The sequence below is a fragment of the Larus michahellis genome, chromosome 2, assembly GCF_964199755.1.
Source record: "Larus michahellis chromosome 2, bLarMic1.1, whole genome shotgun sequence".
NCBI classification, from domain to species: domain Eukaryota; kingdom Metazoa; phylum Chordata; class Aves; order Charadriiformes; family Laridae; genus Larus; species Larus michahellis.
Genome location: NC_133897.1, coordinates 40501830 through 40521256, shown reverse-complemented (window position 1 = coordinate 40521256; position 19427 = coordinate 40501830). Strand labels below are relative to the sequence as shown.

General features: G+C 40.2%; 1 protein-coding gene across 8 annotated transcripts in view; it reads left to right on the top strand.

The window, feature by feature from the left end:
- Positions 1 to 14259, top strand: part of SATB1 (SATB homeobox 1) — a 94149-nt gene extending 79890 nt beyond the window's left edge. For 5 of the 8 annotated variants that reach the window (XM_074574992.1, XM_074574995.1, XM_074574994.1 and 2 more), the window contains exons 10-12: positions 9121 to 9324; positions 9830 to 9925; positions 12533 to 14259. In XM_074574992.1, coding sequence (XP_074431093.1) covers positions 9121 to 9324; positions 9830 to 9925; positions 12533 to 13024 — 792 coding nt within the window. In that variant the 3' untranslated portion in view covers positions 13025 to 14259. The remainder of the gene's footprint in view (positions 1 to 9120; positions 9325 to 9829; positions 9926 to 12532) is intronic. The other 3 variants (XM_074574997.1, XM_074574998.1, XM_074574999.1) reach the window with 3 other exon arrangements.
- The last annotated feature ends 5168 nt before the right edge of the window (positions 14260 to 19427 follow it).

The following is a 19427-nucleotide window of genomic DNA, read 5'->3' as shown; positions in this document are numbered from 1 at the left end:
GCGCTCTTCGCTATGAAACCGGGAGCCACAGAAGCCAGCTGAACTGCAAGAGACAAGCTAAAAGACATTTTCTCAGAATATTTAAATGTCTAATTCAAAACTCTATGAAAACATTTAGGCCGTAAAAATGTGAAGGGATGTCTGAGAATGGATTTGAGCTGTGTGTGTTTTGGAATGATGTCGCTTGTTGGAACATCTTGTCAGCTGAACTGAATTTGCAATGAATTCCAAATAACTATGAGCCTGTGATTCCTCAGTGTGTGGTAGATCTTCCCCTCATCCAAAATGAATTCTGGAAAGAAAAAACATATGACAAGAAACCACAGATTTAAATTACTCCTTCTGGGAAATTATAATCTTTTAAAAAAAAATAATAAATCTAACAATGTGTTATACACACATACAAGTAATTACGGAAGTGACACTTTGGCCTTGTGGCCTTTTTACTGGAGGTCTTTCCCCCAAAGCAAATGTTAAATCTCTGTAAGCAACGTAATAATAAACATTTGCTGTTCACTTGTAAATTGATAGTAGTAAAAAAGATTTTTAAAATTGCCAGGCTCTTTCTATTAAAGACCCTTCTCTAACTAAACTGCAGATATAGCTGCCATACAAAAATTGATTGTATGGTTAAGAATAAATAAATATGGGCTATTAAGGGTCATGGTTGGATTTAGGGTTGTATTTACTTTCAAGGGAAGCATCGGTATTGCAGTGAAATCAGTACTTCGCTCTACTTAAATAAAAGATAAAGGGCCATATATTACCAGTCATCTTCTGTGAAACCCACTGACCCATTTTATATGCCTGTACTATAAAAGGTAATGTACCAGACTAAGACTGACTTATTTAATAATTAGCAGTTGGTTTTTCGTGTTTAGATATTTTTTTTTCAATTGTCAAGTCCATTTTTTGTCACGGGTATCTCACAGTTACAATGACAATTGAATCGTGTGTGTGAAAGAGGAAGGGTCTGGAGTAGAGGAAGGCAGAATAAAGCTTCACCCACTGTTTTTTGCATTTATTACTTTTCCCCCTTCTTTTTACATATGAATATAGTTGCATTTTATGTAAGATTTTCAAAGGCATGCATATTAGGTTTTTGATTAGGGCTTGTGCCTATCTATCACTGCTAGGCGATTGAAGGCAACACTGTAAAGAAGATACATTTGAACACGGGAAAGGGAAGGTGGAGGAGGCTGAGAGCAGAGAAACCGAGCTTGGGAGAAGCCCTTCATTTGGATTATTCAATTCCCTCTGTACTCAACTAAAAAGTAATGGAACTGATGTTTTCAGTCAGGTTTAGAGTTACGGGTTAGGTTTTTTCTTTCCGAGAGCTCGTGGTACGTCTCAAGTGCTTGTACACAGGGAACACACCCACCAATTTCGATCCAGCCTCCGACCTTAAATCCGACAAGTTTTTCGGTGGCGTTGGCTCTTGGCCACCCACCGGGGCTCCGGGTGGAAGGAGAGGTCTAATACGACAGACCAGACTGTGGGAGCAGGGCCACGGCTCTCCTGCTCATTTTGTTTCTGTACTTAATTGCCGCTTGTCATTCATCGAATTTGAGAGGTTGCTTTAGCAGGTTTCCTATTTATTTGTTTGGATGTTTACAAGAATAGAAATACGTATGTAATTTTTAAGTGCTGCAGCTAGAGAGGAGAACAGGCAGAGAGAAGAAGAGACGTTAGGAATCCTCTTCCCCAAAAGTATCACCAAAAAATTGCGGTGAAATACTGTCGGTACTGCTGCTAGCTGTTTGGTCATTTGTTTTTCACGACCCAGAGAAGAGGTGGAGGTAACATCCAGGCAGATGGCGTGGCTGAATAATAGGTTGGATAAGAAATTTAAGGAAACGGCATAATCTGTTTCAGTATTCTTCAAAGGAAGTTTTTCCTGCTAGTGAAGTTTACCTTTCTTCTGAAAAGCCCTATGAGGTTGTGGGGTTTTCAGTTTGTTTGTTTTGCTAAATCTCATCTATTATGATGGCAGATAGAGATTTACTTAAAATTCACATCTGGCTTCCCCTTTCGATGTTCTAGTAATGAAAGCCAGTAAAATAGATAAACCAGAAATATCTGGAGATAAAGGACAGCTTCAGGTTTCAAACTTTCTCTGATTTAGGGGAATGCTCAAAGGCAAAGCCTCGAAACTTAAGGCTGATTAGCATAAATAAAACACTGAGGCAACCATCTTTCTGGGGACATTTATTATCACTTTAGGCCAAGTCTCAAGAAGAGGCATTCATAATCTGGTATCTCTGCCCCTCTTCTGGAACAGGCTGAAAACCAGCTTTTTCTGCTTGAGTTAAAGATACAGAGTTTTGTGAGAAAAACAGGGAAACCCCACAGTATTGAACGTTCACAGCAGTTTTTAAATTAATGGAAAGTATATGCTTCACAGAAGTCAGTGCTTAAAATTACTTTCAAATATAAGCTAAACTGAAAAGATTTTCACTAACAAATGTGTTGGTTGGTATCAAAAACTAAGTCTGGTAGATTATTAGTTTTCAAAAAATTTTATAAAAATATCCAGTAGCATCTCTTTTAATAGACTTCATTTCTCCTGTGAAGAATTCGAGTCTATTCAGCTTTGCATAGGAGATAACCAGGACAATTTATGTATTTTAGGAAAGATAAACCTGCAATCACAATAAATTTACCTGCAATCAGGAAATTCCAGAAGAATTTAAGGCTAAAAAGAACTCCTCTCATCATCTAGGCTTGTTCTCCTGTCTGAACCTGTAGGTATTTCACCCAGAAAGAAGTCAGATTTAAGTAATCTCAGCCTGAAAATGAATTTTGAATTAAACGCACCGTTCTTACGCTGCGGTGGGTGTTCCCTGCCATATTTTTCTGGATAATAGAAATGTAACGCAAATGGCATTTCCCAGATAAATCAAAGCAGCGTCCATTGTTACTTATTTGTCGTCTTTGTTTGTGCTGAAGTGACATTTATTTTACTTCTCAATGCCATAAGCATGAGAGTACTGATTCAGAACTCCCTGCATTTTCGATCCTGTTGTGTGAGAAATCTCAGTTGAAGGGTTTAATGTGTTTTCTAATCAATGTGTAGGGGAAATTTGGCCTTATCAATTTAAATGCTGGAGATCCTTTCATTGCATTATGGAAGAATCTTCTGTAAGCAGAGATTATTCTTAAGAACTTCATAACATTTAAAGGTTAATATGTTAGGTAAAGAACAATATCTTAAGACAAACATTTTTATTACAGGACATGAAGGGATAGTTCTGATTAAATTACATGATTATTTGAATGGGAAAGAAGACAAAGTGCATCATTTCTTGCCCTCAACTTTAATGCCTTTAATCAAATAATGACCTTCTGGAAATAGTTAATTTTAAGCATTTGGAAAGATCAATACCACTTTGCCACCAAAAAATGGCCCAGATGATGAAATTTGATGTATTTAAAGTACCATTTCACCCTTTTAACCTAGTAAATAATTTAAAATGCTTTCAGTACTCCTTTGCTACCATTATGTATCTCGTTCAAAGTATTATGACTTTTCCAAAAGCAACCTTTCTGTGCAATGAGCAGCTTACAAGTCCAATACTGAAGACTAAGACTATATGCATATACTGTAGTGGTGATGTTGGCCTTTATTTCTTCTCTTCTATACGTGGATTCTGTTTTGAAAAGAAATGGAAATATCTATGATGAAGGCAGCCATTTGCAACAACAATGAGATTTGTAAAGCAAGTTGGATGGCTTTTGAAGGAGAAAAAGTCAATATTTAAAGTTTAGTCCATGAGTTCTTTTCCTTTGTTTTGTCTATAAGCTTTTGTGTTAAAGGTGAAGGATTTGGGTTGCTCAGACAATTAAGAGCCCATTTTACCAAGTGTAATTTCATATCTGCGTTCTATAAACTCGAGTGCCTTCAGCATCGTAAATAAAAAAAAAATTGCCCTCTATTAGCATGTTTGTGGGCAGATTAAAAACAGTCTTCATTAGCATAAGTAACACTTACAGATTCTTTTAAAAGTAGAAAATTATTTGCTGAATGATAAATTGCTAGCTTTCTAGTTAGTTGCTGAAAATGTGCTCATTCAAAATGCCTACTTTAGTTTAGTCTACAATACTCAATTTTTTGGAGTTAGAAGTACTGTTTAATGGATTATGTAGTTAGTCTTTGTTCACAGTAGATGCTGAAATGCAATTCACGCTTTCTGAGAAAATGTTTGTATCAAATACCTCCCTATTTAGACTGATTTCTTTTAACACCATATATTTTTATTACACTATATGCCCCAGAGAATGATACAAAAAAACTCTTAGCTATACTATACCAAAGAAAAACTGTTCATATCTTAGCACTGATACTCTAAAATGTTTTGCCTTCTTAGATTCAGATTACAGCTCTTCTAAAAAATGTTGGAGTCTTTGTTAGTTATTCTGTAAGAAATATTCCTCATTTGGCAAATTGTTACGACTGTAACAAATTCACCAAACAAAAGAGTTCGGTTGCTCCACCTTGAAGCCTTTTCTTCCCAGAGTAGATGTGTTTGTTGCTGATTTGGAAAGCTTTGCCCAGAGAACATATTTCATGATTGTAATGCTACCCTCTTTGATGTAATTAGGGTTGGTATTTACACCTTAAGTGCAGATTTCAATTACCTTTTTGTTTTTTCTTTTAATAAGAAAGATACCAGAATGCAAGTATAGTTTGTTAGAAAGTCTACATGAAAGAGAAGAAGATTTTATATAAACACAGCACAGGTCAGACTGAATAAAATAGCATTTGGATACATAAAATGCATAGATGCTTTCTTTAAAATAAGCATGCTCATGGGTCTTGCAGAGTCTTATGTTTGGCAGTTATCCTCTTTGCGCTTTTCCTGCAATAGTTTGGCAGTTCGGCTTTCACAGGTTTTTTTCCTCTAATGTCTTATGTTTCTTTACTAAATCCCTATCAGAAAACCAGACAGAAGACTCTTATTTATTTTAAATATCTTAGGTTTAGCATCTTTTTTTTTTTTTCACCATTTTCTTGCTTACTGTAGCAAGACCTTTGCAGATGGTACTTGGTTACTTGAAAGTGCATAACAGTATTTTCTTTGTAGCAGATGGATTTAAGACTTTTAGTTCCCAATAAATGTAGGTTTACAATACATAACTTTACAGGATTTGTGTTGTATATAACAGGTTTGAGCATATTATCTCAGAATTCATCTGCATGGCATTTTCAGCTTATCCAGGGCCCATGCCAGTATTTTAAGTAATAGGGAGAGCATAGTGATTGATAGCAGCTAAAGGCGTGATTTTGAATAGAAACAAAGGTTTTAGAACAGAAGGTGTCAAATTAAACTTTGTCAGTTTGAAAAGTAGTAACATCCTGAAAGTTCTCCAAACATATTTACATGTGGCTAATGTTTATATTTTGCTTTGTACTCTCTTTATATTCAGTGTAATGTTGCCTGGCAAATTTACTCTGTTTTAAAATCAAGGTTGTTCCCAATGTCATTGCAGAGTTTTGGGGGGTTTGCCTTGCTGCATAGATATATCAGCTTAATTATTTTAAGGCTGTTTTTTTAACGATGTGCTATATATGCTGTATAAACCGGTTGTGATCTAATCTGAGTTATAAATATTTCCTTATTATTTTGTGGTCCTTTCCACTTCCTGAAAGACTATAAAGACAAAAAACCCCAGTGGCCCAAGCCCTCCCTCAGAATAAATTGTTAGACAGAAATTGCTCTAGCCTTAAATGAGTATAAGGGGGGAAAAATCAGCCTTATTACATTCATTCGTAAATTCAGCTGCATTAAATTCATACAGCAGTTCATACTTCTTTAGATCAGAACCAGAACTTACAAATTTTACAGAACTTAAAATTCACCATTACAAAAGTCTGTATGATTACTTTTCCTAAAATTTACAAAAACCTTTCAGACATTCTCATTTAGCTGACTTTTATGAATGAGCTTTATGTTCTATACAGGATTCTGAACCTGAAACTAAACTGTTTGTTTGTTTTGAACCAAAAGAAAGCGTATCGGTATAAAGGTTTTAGTCTTTTAACAAAGTAAACCCCTACAGCCTCTGTTACTGCCCATTCACTGTCTCTTCTGAGAATATTTGTGAGATCAGCTTTCATAAATATTTTCAGAAATAAACCACGAAGACCAAAAAATTGTTTCTATCCCTGTAATTTTAGAAGGATTCAGTTGGTCGTTTCCATGTTGCCATCATGTGTTTCATCAGAATATGTCTACTTCTTTAAAAACATGACGAACCCAGTGGAAAAGAGACATTTTGGTAGAATAGCAGTCTATTCTGTGTACCGTGGCAGAAGCATCTGATTTCAGTATCTCAAAATCGCTGCTTCCCTGAAAGGCTAGCAGAGACATGCATCGTCAAATCCTTTTTAGATAAGGAATTAGAAGTATTAGTTAAGTGCAAAAGTTGATAGAAAAATACTGGAAATATAATGTTAGCCATCAGTAATTAATAAAAATAAGGTCTGATCTAGTAAATATAGAAACAGAAAAGACGTCAAGGGGAGAAGAAATTTCTTAGTTAACAAAAACTGTTGTTGTGAAATACATTTAATCAGCGTAAAATGTGATTGCTTAGGAATTATTTTTACTGCTGGACATTTAAAAAGAGTTTCTACTGTCTTTTTTTTCAAAAAAAACCCCCTGTGATTCACTTGGTCACCATACAAAATCTGTGCACGTTCTAAATGCACGGTGCAGTTTCTTTTCCAGCCTGTCTGTATACCTTAGAGAGGTGTCATGGGAGGGGACAGGTTGTTTTGTCTTTTTTTTTTTACTTTCACCGAGCTGCCGTGTTAGTCAGCTCTGCTCTCTGTTTCACCACCGTGAGAAAGAGGACCAGCAGTTTCAACGTGAAGCAGTGCAGACTCCGGACAACCAAAGGACAATTTTTATGCTTCAGGGTGGGCTGGGCTGGTCTGGTTTGTTTTTTTTTAACTAAAAATTTTATAACTGCATTTTAGTTAAAAGATCTAGATTTGTTTCCTTCATCTTCTTCTCTCCTCCATCCCCAACAAACTACCTATGCTTTCATTGCACCTCTTCTAACTCTCTGAAGAAAACTAATAGTGTCGTTGAGCATAATCCAGCACGTGTCCTCATGGAAGCGAGGTGGGCAGAGAACTGCAAGCAACATGTTGATTTTATTAGGGGCAGGGAGAGTTCGTACATGAACCTGCTGACACATTCCAGGGTGCCTCACGATGTGGAGGGAGAATCCACAGACCCTTGCTACTGTTTTAAAAACATGCCATGCGATTCCAGCTGGGATGGGCTGTACGTTACGTGCGCTGTATGAAGGCAACATTCCCAGTTTGGCCACATTTCCCAGTCAGCTTGCTAAACCCTGGGGCAATACCTGGCATCCCCCCTTAGCGTGTGGTCAAGGCCTGGGGTGTGCTCCATCCCTGGGGTGCCGCCGCCTCTCTTCCTTCTCCCCTCCCTCCCTCGCACGCCTACTGAGCACCCGGCGGATTTTGGCCCCATTTAAATTTTTTGCCTTCTTGGCTCTGCTACCGCCCTCTCTTTAACATTTGTCATTTTGAGTATTTCTGTTTCTCAGGGGCATTTTCTCCTGTGTCATTTGTTCAGTTTTCCACTTCTATCCAAGAGAATATACTTCAAGTTTTTATACACACCTCACTAAATATTTTTGTATACAATATGAATGCACTAAGATTATTTGTTTACTTTCACCTCTTCCTATCGTGGCAATATTTTTACACTACCTTTATTAACTGTTAGCTAAAGATATGAATGTCTTCAAGAAAATACATTTCTATATTGTATTTGTGTATCTATTGTATCTAGTAGTAAACTAGTCTGGATAAACCATTTTTCAACTACCAGTACATATAAAAAGGATCTAAAAGCTTCTGTACATTTATATTATTTGTTGATTCAATAAAATGTCACATTATCTTTCCTACAGCATTAAGAAATAAAATTGCATGGACCTAGTTTTGAAAACAGATCTTTGAAGCTAAAAGAAAGGAAGTATGCATGTTTTATACATGTAATATTTTGTTTCTAATTTTAATATACAAAAAAAATGCTGCTGACGCACACTGTGCTAGCTAGAGTGTTTGCACTCTTCTTTTAAAACTACCAGTGCACAATTCAGAAAAAAATCCTCAATTAAATTCCAAGAAGATGTAAGAATACAATTGTTAAATTTTCAAGATGAACTTGATGTCTCTTTTAGAAGCAAATTAGCAGCCGCGGCAGTTCTTGCAGGGGATTCTGTAGCTGACTTTGTAGTATGTATCCCAAAACCATGTCTGAATTAAAGTAAGTGAGCTCTTGGGAAACTCACTGTCCTGTGATGTGGAAATGGTAAAAAGGGTATAGCAGAAGCCTGAGCATACCGTGCTCCCCCTCAAGCCCTAAGAGTGTATGTAAAACTGAGAAAGTGTTTTTTTCTGGGTCTGTGAGAAAAATCTTGAAAGAGAGAGTCATCTGTCACTTGAACTAAGTTCACCTGCAGAGGCACCTCTACTTGTAGCAGATAGGAAGAAGGTGTTACTTGGCTGCGCCTAGTCAAAGGATTCCTGTCTTTTGAAAGGACATTAGGGATCTCCTCTACGGCTGTGCTTTGCGTTAGGCAGCCCTACAGACAAGGCAGATATTTGAAGTACTTTCTGCTTTAGAGTATTAGTACCAGGATTTTAAAAATTGCTCAGCAGACAGTCTACCAGCTCCTGAAACACGGTGTCGATGCTCTCGGATGGGCGTAGCCTTGCATAAAAGAAAAGAGGCAGCAGAGAGAACATGCTGGTGCCAGTAAAACACCCGTCCTGCGGAGGGGAGCGTGTAAGGGATTCTGCCTTCATCAACGGTTCGTTTCTAAGCAAACAAACAGCAGCGCTGTGGTGTGGGACCAGGGGGAAGGTGCTTTCCAATACGCTCGTGGTTGGCGAGGGTCTGTGAAATAGCGTGGCCGCCTCTCGCTGTATCGGTGTTTGCTTTGAGCCCAGCCTGTACAGCGAAAGGCCTTTCCTACCGGGGGTGAGCGGGAGAGAATGCAGCGCCTCGAAAGTACACGTTTTGCCCCTCGTGAAGTGAGGGAAAAAACTAATGTTTTGCTGGTGTTATCTTCAAGGGGTGGCTCTGTGAGCTGTTACGTTGGAAAGAAGATCCCTCACCAGAGAACAGGACCCTCTGGGAGAATCTCTCCATGATCCGAAGGTTCCTCAGTCTTCCTCAGCCTGAACGCGATGCCATTTATGAACAAGAAAGCAATGCAGTTCATCACCATGGTGACAGGCCTTCCCACATTATCCATGTGCCAGCAGAACAGATTCAGGTTAGTTTACCTTGGCCAATCCCGCAGAGCGCTAAGTAAATAAAGCTTTAAACGGAGCAAAGGAAATTAGTGTTTCTTTCCTCCCGGCCAGGCTAAATGCAGGTCTCCCGGTACGAGATAAGAGCACGCTGCCGTGCGCCACCGGAGTTCAAAGGAGAGTGTGCGACCACCCACGGTTTTTGTTTCGGTTTGGTGGTTTTTCGCAAACGTGCGTGGCCGCGGTGGCACGGAGGCATCTGCGTGCCGGGCAGGGGGAGCCCCCGTGCTGGCTGTCCCGGGCTAGGCAGGCGGCAGGACCGAAAGGCAGGGGCGTTTGGCACTGGTTGTCAAACGCCTTGGCCGGCGAAGCGGGAGGACCTTGTTGGCGCTGTTGTCCAAAAGCCAAGCTTGAACCCTCAACAACAGCACCTCGCCCCGGGTAGGAGTGAAGGGAAGGGGATTCCTCATCCCACTTTAACCCCAGTCGAGACTGGGGTGAGTCAATGTTTGTTTGTTTTTCCTTCAGAGCCCCTCTCCCACCACCCTTGGGAAAGGAGAGCATAGAGGCGCTTTCTTACCAGGCCTGCTGACCGCTGGACCTTGGCTGGGTGCTGCTCCGCAGGTGAGCTGGCACAAGGGCGCCGTGGCAGGGAGAGAGAGGAGGGGATGCAGGACCCACGCCACGGGGCTTGGAAACAGCCACGCTCTGCTCCGGGGCAGCCCCCCTCCACGGGCACCACGAACCAGGCGGGCGGCTGGGTGTTTTGCTAAATGCCGTGGCCCGGGTCGGCGGTGCGGGCCGCTGTCTCTCTGAGCTGGGGACTCTTTAATCCCTTCTCACGGAAGACCTGAGGTCAGCCTTTTAACTGCTCCCTCTTAAAGGGCAGATATTGCCCCGTGCTTTCCCAGCCTCAGCTGAGACCCAGAGTATCATTTGTATTACCTATACAGCAAAATCTTTACAAAGCTAGGAAGGATAGAGTTATCTCGCAGCCAGAAACAACACGAGTGTATATTAAAGATAAAGCAAACTGAATAAGACAATCCCTTAGGATATTGAGTACTAAAATAATTGTGAAAGCCTGGAAACTTGCTGTTTGATTTAGCAAAAAGAGAGAGAAAGATCTATATTAAGTAATAAAACAGCACTTGTTTGAAAATGTACATTGTTTTTAATAAAATCGCTTCTTAAGGGGATAAAAGGAGAAGCTTATGCACAGTATAAACATTCAACCACTATGCCACTTACTTAGATTTTCTTGCCTTGTTGATAAAAGTTGTGTGTTTGATCTCGCAAATATTATTCACATAAGCAGTTGCATTGTAATCTCTTAATATGACTGGTGAGAGTAATGATCGGGAGATCGGGCCTGAGTTTTGTCTCTGCTCTTCTACATGGTAATTGTTGTAGATGCATAAACATGTAGCTAAGACACAAGTTTTCAAACTGTATATACAAAGCCTCCAGTCTTGTAAGAATTTAATGTACTGGGAGTAGTCTTGCATCTCTTTGGGATTGAAGCCTTGAGTGGGACTGCTCACAGACCAGAAAACGTGAAAGGATGTGAACAGGGTTGAGGCAAGAGCCCTAATTCCACTAGCATTTGTGTCAGATCTTACAGTAAGATCGCTTAGAGCAGTGGCTTCTAAACCAGGTGCTGAGGCGGACGCGAAGTCTCCACAGCCACGAGTGGCACTGCGAAGTGGACAGAATTATAATTCCTCCAATATTTATACAATCTGCACAGTATTTTGTGCTTCTTAGGGTCTGCTAGTGAGCTGCCACTGGAAGCTTGGAAACCACTACCGACACACAAAAAATTGTCGGGGAGACTCGCAAAGGGAAATGAAATGTAGTGATAGCAACTGCTTGTTTTGCTGCTGTTGTTTTTTAATAATAACTGGTGGTTTGTACCATATGACAAGAAATTTGCTGATCCAAAATATCTTACTAACCAGTGCTTCCTGTGCTGTGAAGCAAAAGAATTGTCAACAAAAACAGTAGCTGATAAATTTACTTTTGATTTTAAACATGATCTTATAGTGTACTGTACTCGGAGGTAGATGAGAAAAACACTTCTGTCCCTAGGGCTCAGTGCCTCACCTTTTAAGAATGTTTCTGAATCCGTGCTTGCAAAACTTCATTTTAAGCTCTTGTTAATTATTTACATCATGATTTGCTTTATCTTATTCTTCTGATGTGCATACTGGCTCATTTTTATTGCCTGAGTTTTTGGAATGCAGCATGTTCCCTTCTAATAATAATGGTGCAACTTATTTAGAGCTTTGCATCTTAGGGCTTTATAAATATTAACTAAATAATCCCCAGCACAAACACAGAGGCAGGTAAATATGTTTGTTCCCTGTTTATACATTGGGATACTTGAACACAAGCAAGACAGACCCCCTGCCGAGTCCAAAGGCAAGAGAGGTCGGAGCCAGAAGGGGAAATACAGATTTCCTACCTCCAGATCTCTTTGTCCTTGCCGAGGCTGGGTTTTGGCAGCGTGACGTTAGGCACGTTCCACCTAACGCGTTCTGTCGTAAGGCTTGCAAGTTTGACGAGACTTCAGCACATGCTAAGGTCAGATCAGCAGAGGGATATTTCCCCTCTTAGCTAAAATGCTCTCCTCCCCCCCCGATCCCCCCAGTCCCTTAGTCTAGCCATTGCTAGCGATATGCAGCCCTTGTTTTTGGGCGGCAGCTGCTGCTGCTGGCAGAGCTCCTGTGCGTTTGCCCTCATCTGGCACTTTTCTCACTTTGCCCTTGCTACAGTTCTGGCTAAAGCTGGTCAAGTTAATCCTATACTATGTCACCTACTTAGCATTTTGTCTTGTCTGCACTTGACTCACGGAGCATGTTCATTAAAATTTGTCAGCTAAACTGCACCGATGTCACGTCATCGGCGCTTTCAGTCAAACAAAGCCAGAGTGTTCCTTCCACCTCTCTGTCCATATCCCACCGTCCCTTGATCCCTCATCTCTGCTCACGCACAGACAGACACACATGAGGCGTTCAGAGAGTTACTAACTCGTATTTTAATTCTGGTTCAGCAATAGTGGCCTTTTTTTTTTTCTTTTTTCCTTCCCCCCGGCCCCTGCCTTTTTGTTCTTTGAATTTACTAAGCCTCTGTTTATAGCTTTGCGATCCCCCCCTCCAGATTTTCTTGGAAACACAAAATATGAGCAAGAATATTTGTACAAAAAAAATGCTCTGCTTTGTCTTGCAGCAGCAGCAGCAGCAGCAGCAGCAACAGCAACAACAACAGCAGCAACAGCAACAGCAACCAGGTCCCAGACTACCCCCAAGGCAACCGACAGTAGCATCACCAGCTGAATCCGAGGATGAAAATCGTCAGAAACCCCGACCGCGAACAAAGATTTCTGTTGAAGCCCTAGGGATCCTACAGAGTTTCATCCAAGACGTAGGCCTGTATCCAGATGAAGAAGCAATCCAGACTCTCTCCGCTCAGCTTGACCTGCCCAAGTACACCATTATCAAGTTCTTTCAGAACCAGCGGTACTATCTCAAGCACCATGGGAAGCTGAAGGACAATTCTGGATTGGAGGTGGATGTTGCAGAGTACAAGGAGGAAGAGTTGCTCAAGGATTTAGAAGACAGCATCCAAGACAAAAATGCAAACACGCTTTTTTCAGTTAAACTAGAAGAAGAGTTATCGGTAGAAGGGAACACAGAGATTAATGCTGAATTGAAAGACTGATCTAAAAGTATTATTTTCTTTCAACAGTGCCACTGGTATTTACTAATGAAATGAAAATTCCATCTTGCGTTCTGTCAAAAAACCTTTATTATTCATTGTTTGGCCAATGAATCTTCCAAAACTTGCACAAAAGTTGAAAAAAGGATAATGCAGACTGCACTAAATGTTTTACTCTGTTTTACAAACTGCTTCGCAGCAACAGATGAAGCGTTGAGGATTGTTTGATATTAATTTGTGTTCACTGGATACACTGTGAGTGTACCCAATAAGCATGATACCAGTGATTTTGATTCTGGAGCCTTCAGACAAGCATTACAACTTTTGTGATTTACTGTTTTTCGTTTCTGTTTTATTCTTGTTTTTTTAATTATTACTGTAGCACTCCACACTTGATCTTTGGAAACTCACATTTATTTAAAAAAATAAAATAAAAAGAGTTTGTTACTCTTGTTCTATTGTATGTTACAAAAGAACTATAGACTGTGGAATGCAGTTTAAAGATAACATATGCCAACAAATGCCTTGTATTATATGGCACTGCCGTAATTCAGATTTGTTTTCTTTTGGAAATAAAGGTCACTGTATTTTTTTTTTTCCATTCTCATTGTTACATGGTTTTAAAGAAAATGAAAAAGAAAATGTGAAACACAATTTAGTCCTCATTATTTATTTGTAGATCCTGCAGCATCATGTTGTAATTAATTTTTTTGGAAGTTTCCGTTAAATGTAATATTGCTTCTCTTGTTATCATACTGATTTTTTTTTCTATTTATAAATGTATTTTGATGGGCAGTAAAACAAAGTGTCTTAAAAGTTTTAAATAGAGAAAATGTGCTTTACACAGTTGCCTATAAAAAGTGCTCTATGTTATCCAAGCAATTCATACTATAAGCTTCACTCTTATTGTTGTATGCAATTTTTACTATCATGCAAATAAGCTTAGGTAAATAAAACTAATAGATCACCTTAGAAACTTATGCAATTAATGTGAAAATAATTGATGTTTGCAATGTGTCTTCCTTTGGTTTACAATCAATTTTAAAGCTACAGCTGTATAAATTTTCTGTATAAAGGTGTATTTCTTTTTTATGAGTTTATTGCTATGAAAACACCAGTTATTTTGTTACAGCTGGCTGTTTTTATAAGTGTATCACAATTTTCTTTATGCAGAAATGTTCTGACTAGGAGTGGTTATTGACTGTAACTACACAATTAAAATTGTTTGTATGGTATGATATGGCAGGGTTTGTCTGCGTATGTGTATATCTGGGAGGAATAACTTGTTCTCAGTGCACATTGTACCTTCTCGCCACCACTTTGAAAATGACATTTCAATTGTTCTCCTTTAAAATCACAGACAAATTTTTTTAATGACCTTCTTAAAATTTGAATTTAGATAACATACTTCAAAAAGAAACACAGTTTGGTTATGAAAATCATAACCTGTCTTTTCTTGGTTTAAAAACTTGCCTGCCCAACAGAGATAGCAGGATATTATTGAGTCAAAAGGCTATCAGGCATAAACATATTTACAGTTCCTGGCAGTAATGCACTTATAATGGATACAGCTGGTTTTATTTTACACAAGAATTATGCTAACACTATTCCTTGCACTAATGTATAAACATTAAAAAAAAACCCCATTGATAGTCACGAAGTAAATAGGAAAGATGGGCTTTGCATATAGTAGTCCCCTTCTGAGCAAGATTATTTTTAATGATCACTAATAAGGTTCTTGATAAAACCGTAACAATTGGTGAGCTCTGAATTTATGCAAGGCTCATGTCTAGGCTAGAGAGAAGTCTGCAGCTGAAAGTCGTGAAGTACACACCATCGTTCTCTTTTCCAAGGGGAGAAACACTTTACACCCAGTGCAATTCAGGATTTGAATTCATTGCAGCTCTTCTGAAAGTTTGCAAAACTCAGGATAGGTTTCAAAGGCACAAATGACTTTTAGGTTGCAGCAAATTTCTCCTTTTAACTCCACTAAGTTCTTTAAGAAGGTACGTATTAGGCAGCAAAGCAGTTTTTCATTCCACAAGTTTAAAACTTGTTGCAGGTGCTGCAGCTCCCTCGGGGTTCCTTGAGCAGCTCTCAGCTGCGGCACCTCTTGGCTGATCCCGGGACTGTGTTGTGGCTGCACCATGATTTGGGCTTGGCTTCCAGTCCAGTTAAAAGAAAAGAGCCTTAGTACCACTCCGGGAGGGAACCAAGCCTTAGGAAGGACATGGATGTGTAATTTGGCCTGGCAATCCAAGGGAAGAACAGTCAATCTCTGCCCTTGCTTAAGGGACTTGTAGTAGCTATAATATATTGATAGCCTAAAGCTGTGCTGGTTGCAAAAGAGCAAAACCTAAGCTTAGTACAGGGAAGCCACTGTGGTTACTGTTGGATTTCTTCACCAGTTTCAAATGGGATCATTGCTTTGTACAGCCACGCAGACGCTCGGAGCTGGAACAGACCCCTGTTCACAGCCCTGGGACAGGATGAAATGCAGCCCCGGCAAAGCGAGCTGATTTGATGTGCAGGACAATGCCACTGGCACCCTTGGGCTGGCTGAGGTGCCAAGTGACTATTACAATATGGCTGCTTAAGAAAAAAAACCTCCAAACTTTTAAACATAAGCGTGCATACGTAGGGTAGAAAGGAAAATGAAACAAAGACTTTCCTGGAATATACCTGTCTTCGTACTAAAAGCTAATACGTGCAGCACTCCTAATACCAGAAACAGGGCAAGAAGTCCAGCACCCTGTAAAAGCATAGGAGGAAACGTTTATAAAATTGGTTTTGCTATTTTGAAAGCAATTTCCTTTTCTTTTATCCTTTTAAGTTTTATGGGTGCTGAAGTAGAGGCCACGTGTGCTTGCAGATGGTTATTATAGCTGTTTCTTTTCCATTATTTTCATTTTTCTTTCTCCTAGGCTAGCTGAGGTTATCTTCCAAGTAGTTCAACCTCTATAGTCGCATATTACCTGCACAGAGGTTTGAATCAGTGCCTTTTTGTGTCCCAGTGGGTGGGCTGCGAGTCCAGTCTTTTAACTTGGCCTGAGTGCCCAAAAGCCTTTTTGTTAAATCCTTAGCAGCACTTTCAAAGGTGATAGGGTATTAAGGATGCCAACTTTATGTGGATGCGAGAGATTTATACTGTTAGGAGTTAAGGTACTACAGCATATTCCACTTTGACTCATGGACCAGTTAGACTACCTAGGAAATTACCTTATGTCCTTTTCTGTTCCTTTTTCTCATCATCTGGCATAATCCTACCAAAAAAAAAAACCAAAAAAAAACCCAAAAAAATACAAACCTTTCCCTTTCTGCAAAGATTAAGAAATCAGATGGACTTCTGTAACGAAGAACACAAAGCAAGACATCAAAACACCATTAGTTGGGAAGTTGTTAGTAAAACTCCCTCAGTAGGACTTCACTAAGAGTGTATAAAATTAGTATTTCGTATATACTTAGGGAAGTATGAAGAAAGAATATTGCTTGCTAGGAATAAAATTTAAGAAGCAAGGAAAGCCTAAAAAAGAGGGAAATGTGCTGGGTGGGGATGGCAGGACTTAGGTTTTGCTGTAAAACTGAAGTTAAGTATTCACCATGTTTTATGGTGTTTACCATAAAAAGTGGAGTATTTTTACTCCCTGCTGATTCCCATTAATCTATATTTAACTGACAAGATTTATGTGTATATGACAGAGTCCCCAGTGTGTGTTTTTCAAGCCTGAAAGAAAACCAAAGAGGCCTCAGATTCCAAGAAGTCCATGGCTGGGGGACAGTCTCAAGCCCCAGTCACACAAAGGTTGCTTATCGCTATGAAGACTCCCTACCCTAAAACGCAGGATTTGGATTTGTGCTTGGTATAGCTACTTTAAATTGGTCAGATGACACGGAAAAAAGTGTCCAGGTTTTGAAGTAAATGATTCTGCTTTTTTTTTTCCTTTAAGTTGGGAAGGTGCAGCAAACGGAAAAAGAAGGGAAGGTTCCCCGAAACCAGTGATTTTGTTTCAGTGATTTACTGAGACGGTACTTTGGTTGTGTGCACCAAACATTGCTAAATTCATTTGCCAAAGCAAATGCCCCTTATGTTAAGAGCAGTATCAATTAGATACCACAGAAGATCTACTTGAGCACCAAGTATTAGCAAGCCTGCTTAACTTATTGAACTTGTGCTTTGATGTCAGGTACATTGCAGAGACAAAAGGTATTTTGATTTTTACATAATGATTTATATTGTGATTTGAATAACAGTCCCATAGCAAAGCAGGGATATAAATATACTCCCAGGCCCTTTTTTGCACACAGATGTAATTTTAGTTTGCTCTCCTCACAGCACCTTGTGTCCACACAGTCTTTAACTACAACAAATGAGCTAATAATTCAAACTGCGCTCCTCCTTGGAGCAGGAGTAGCGCTACTTGGCAGCGAGTTTGTTTGCTTTCAGGTTCATATGGGAGCCTTCCCCACCACTCCACCGCTGGCAGTCCTCCCACTGTCCCATGCTGCATTGTCTCGCAGTGGCCTGGTCCGGGAAACCCTTCCTGCTCTGGGTCATCTTGCCCAAATGTCATCTCTCCTGGTTACATGCCACTACTCTAGGTATATGTGCCACAATTTAGTATGAGACAGCAAGAAATATATCTGATATTACCAACCCTTTATCACCACCATTCACACACTGAGCCCTGCAGAGTTTCTAGGATATGTCACTTGCACTGGAAAGACAGTGCCGTCTGGACCAAACCCCCCCAGCAGGCAAGTAGTTTCTGAGCTGATGGCATAGAGGGGGCAAGGGGACATGCGTCACAGAGCAGAGCAGGAAGAGGAAAGAGGAAGCTGCCAGAGAAAGATGGGAGCATCGGTAAAGTCACAATAGCTACCCTTGCATGGGGGAACAAGCTCCTTTTACAAGCCATGCTACAGCGATAACCAGAAATACTTCAAGGTTCTGCCAAGACTCTATAGAAAATGTTCCTGACCCGAAATGTACAATGGTCTCCAGCCATGGATTTGCCTTGGCAAGCAATATCTAGGGTAACGCTAAAGCCTCCTCAGCTGTCTGTGGCAAAAGAGGTCCCCTAAGAGTGTATCCTCTGGTACTGTCCCTGTGTGTGGGACATGCGGGATTCTTTTCGTCAGCTGCAGACTGACAGCTACTGCGGCAGATGCAGTTAGGACTCCCTTTTCAGATTACTTGCTTACCCACACAATATGCTAAAGCGACACCCAGGCTGTAAAACCTCTCATTTTCCTCCCGGATCACATCCAACCACAAGCAGCATGTTTGCAGCCTCAAACCTACTTTTCTGAGCTGTCTCCTACAGCCCAGCTCCTCCTTGGACCAGATGATCCACAGGAGTTAAAAAAAATCAAATGTGTTCTACGGCCCAGATGTTTATCACAGTGCAAGAGAGTAGAAAGAACATTATGTCTGTGGGCACACAGAGCTTATATAAGCACCCACAGTTCTGAAGTTTTGGGGCAAATAAATTGCACCAAGAGGCTTCAGAGACAGATTTCATACTGCTATAGTCACCTCAAAGCATCAGTTGCAATGATTTGAAATCGCTAGGGCCAGAAAAATGCATGCAGAGTCCTACTAACTTTGCAGGGGAGTTTCTCCCAGAACAGAATTTAAAGCAGAGAGCACTCTGTCTTGTTATTTGCATTACAAAATAAAGGGCCCTTGCAGGACCAGCTTTACAGATGTTGTTGCCTCTCCACACCCGCATTAAAGCAGGATACTAGGATACTATCACATCCTGATAACCAGCAGCACTGTGGGCACCAGTGCTTCCTTTCTTACCCCATCTTGAGGGGGCTCCCCTGCAGGTAGCATGCCCCAAAATGGCTTAACTCTTCTTTACTCTCCCATCATCAACCTAAACACGGTTCTTCATCCACAGTCAATATTTTTATCTGGGGAAAGCAATTTAGAAAAAAACTTATCTGAGAGCAAACCACTTCAGGGAAAGGTAGACAAGGATGTCCTTTCAAAAGTGTAGGAAAAGCGATTCTTTATCATTATCAGCATGACAGCTTGGACTGGGAAATAAGTACAGGTGGTGTTGTTGGCTTGCCTTAGTAGGCAAAATTCTATATCCCAGCCTAATAAGGATTTAATATCAGCTGAGAGACTGAAGGAGACAGAAAAGGAGGAAAGGTGAGAAGAAATATCTAGATAAAAACTTATGGGGGACAGTCATGCCTAGAGGTGACTGGAGGATGGCAAGACTAGTTTAAATCGAAGGGGGTCTGAGTTAGCCACCAGGAAAAACTACGCGAGGAGCACTTGTGGTTCACATACTGGATGTCCTGCAAAAATGCAGGAAGAATGAACAGTTACAGAGTTGTTTCAGAGGAAAGACTAAATAGAGAAGGCTTGCAAAAAAGCAGTGGCAGATTG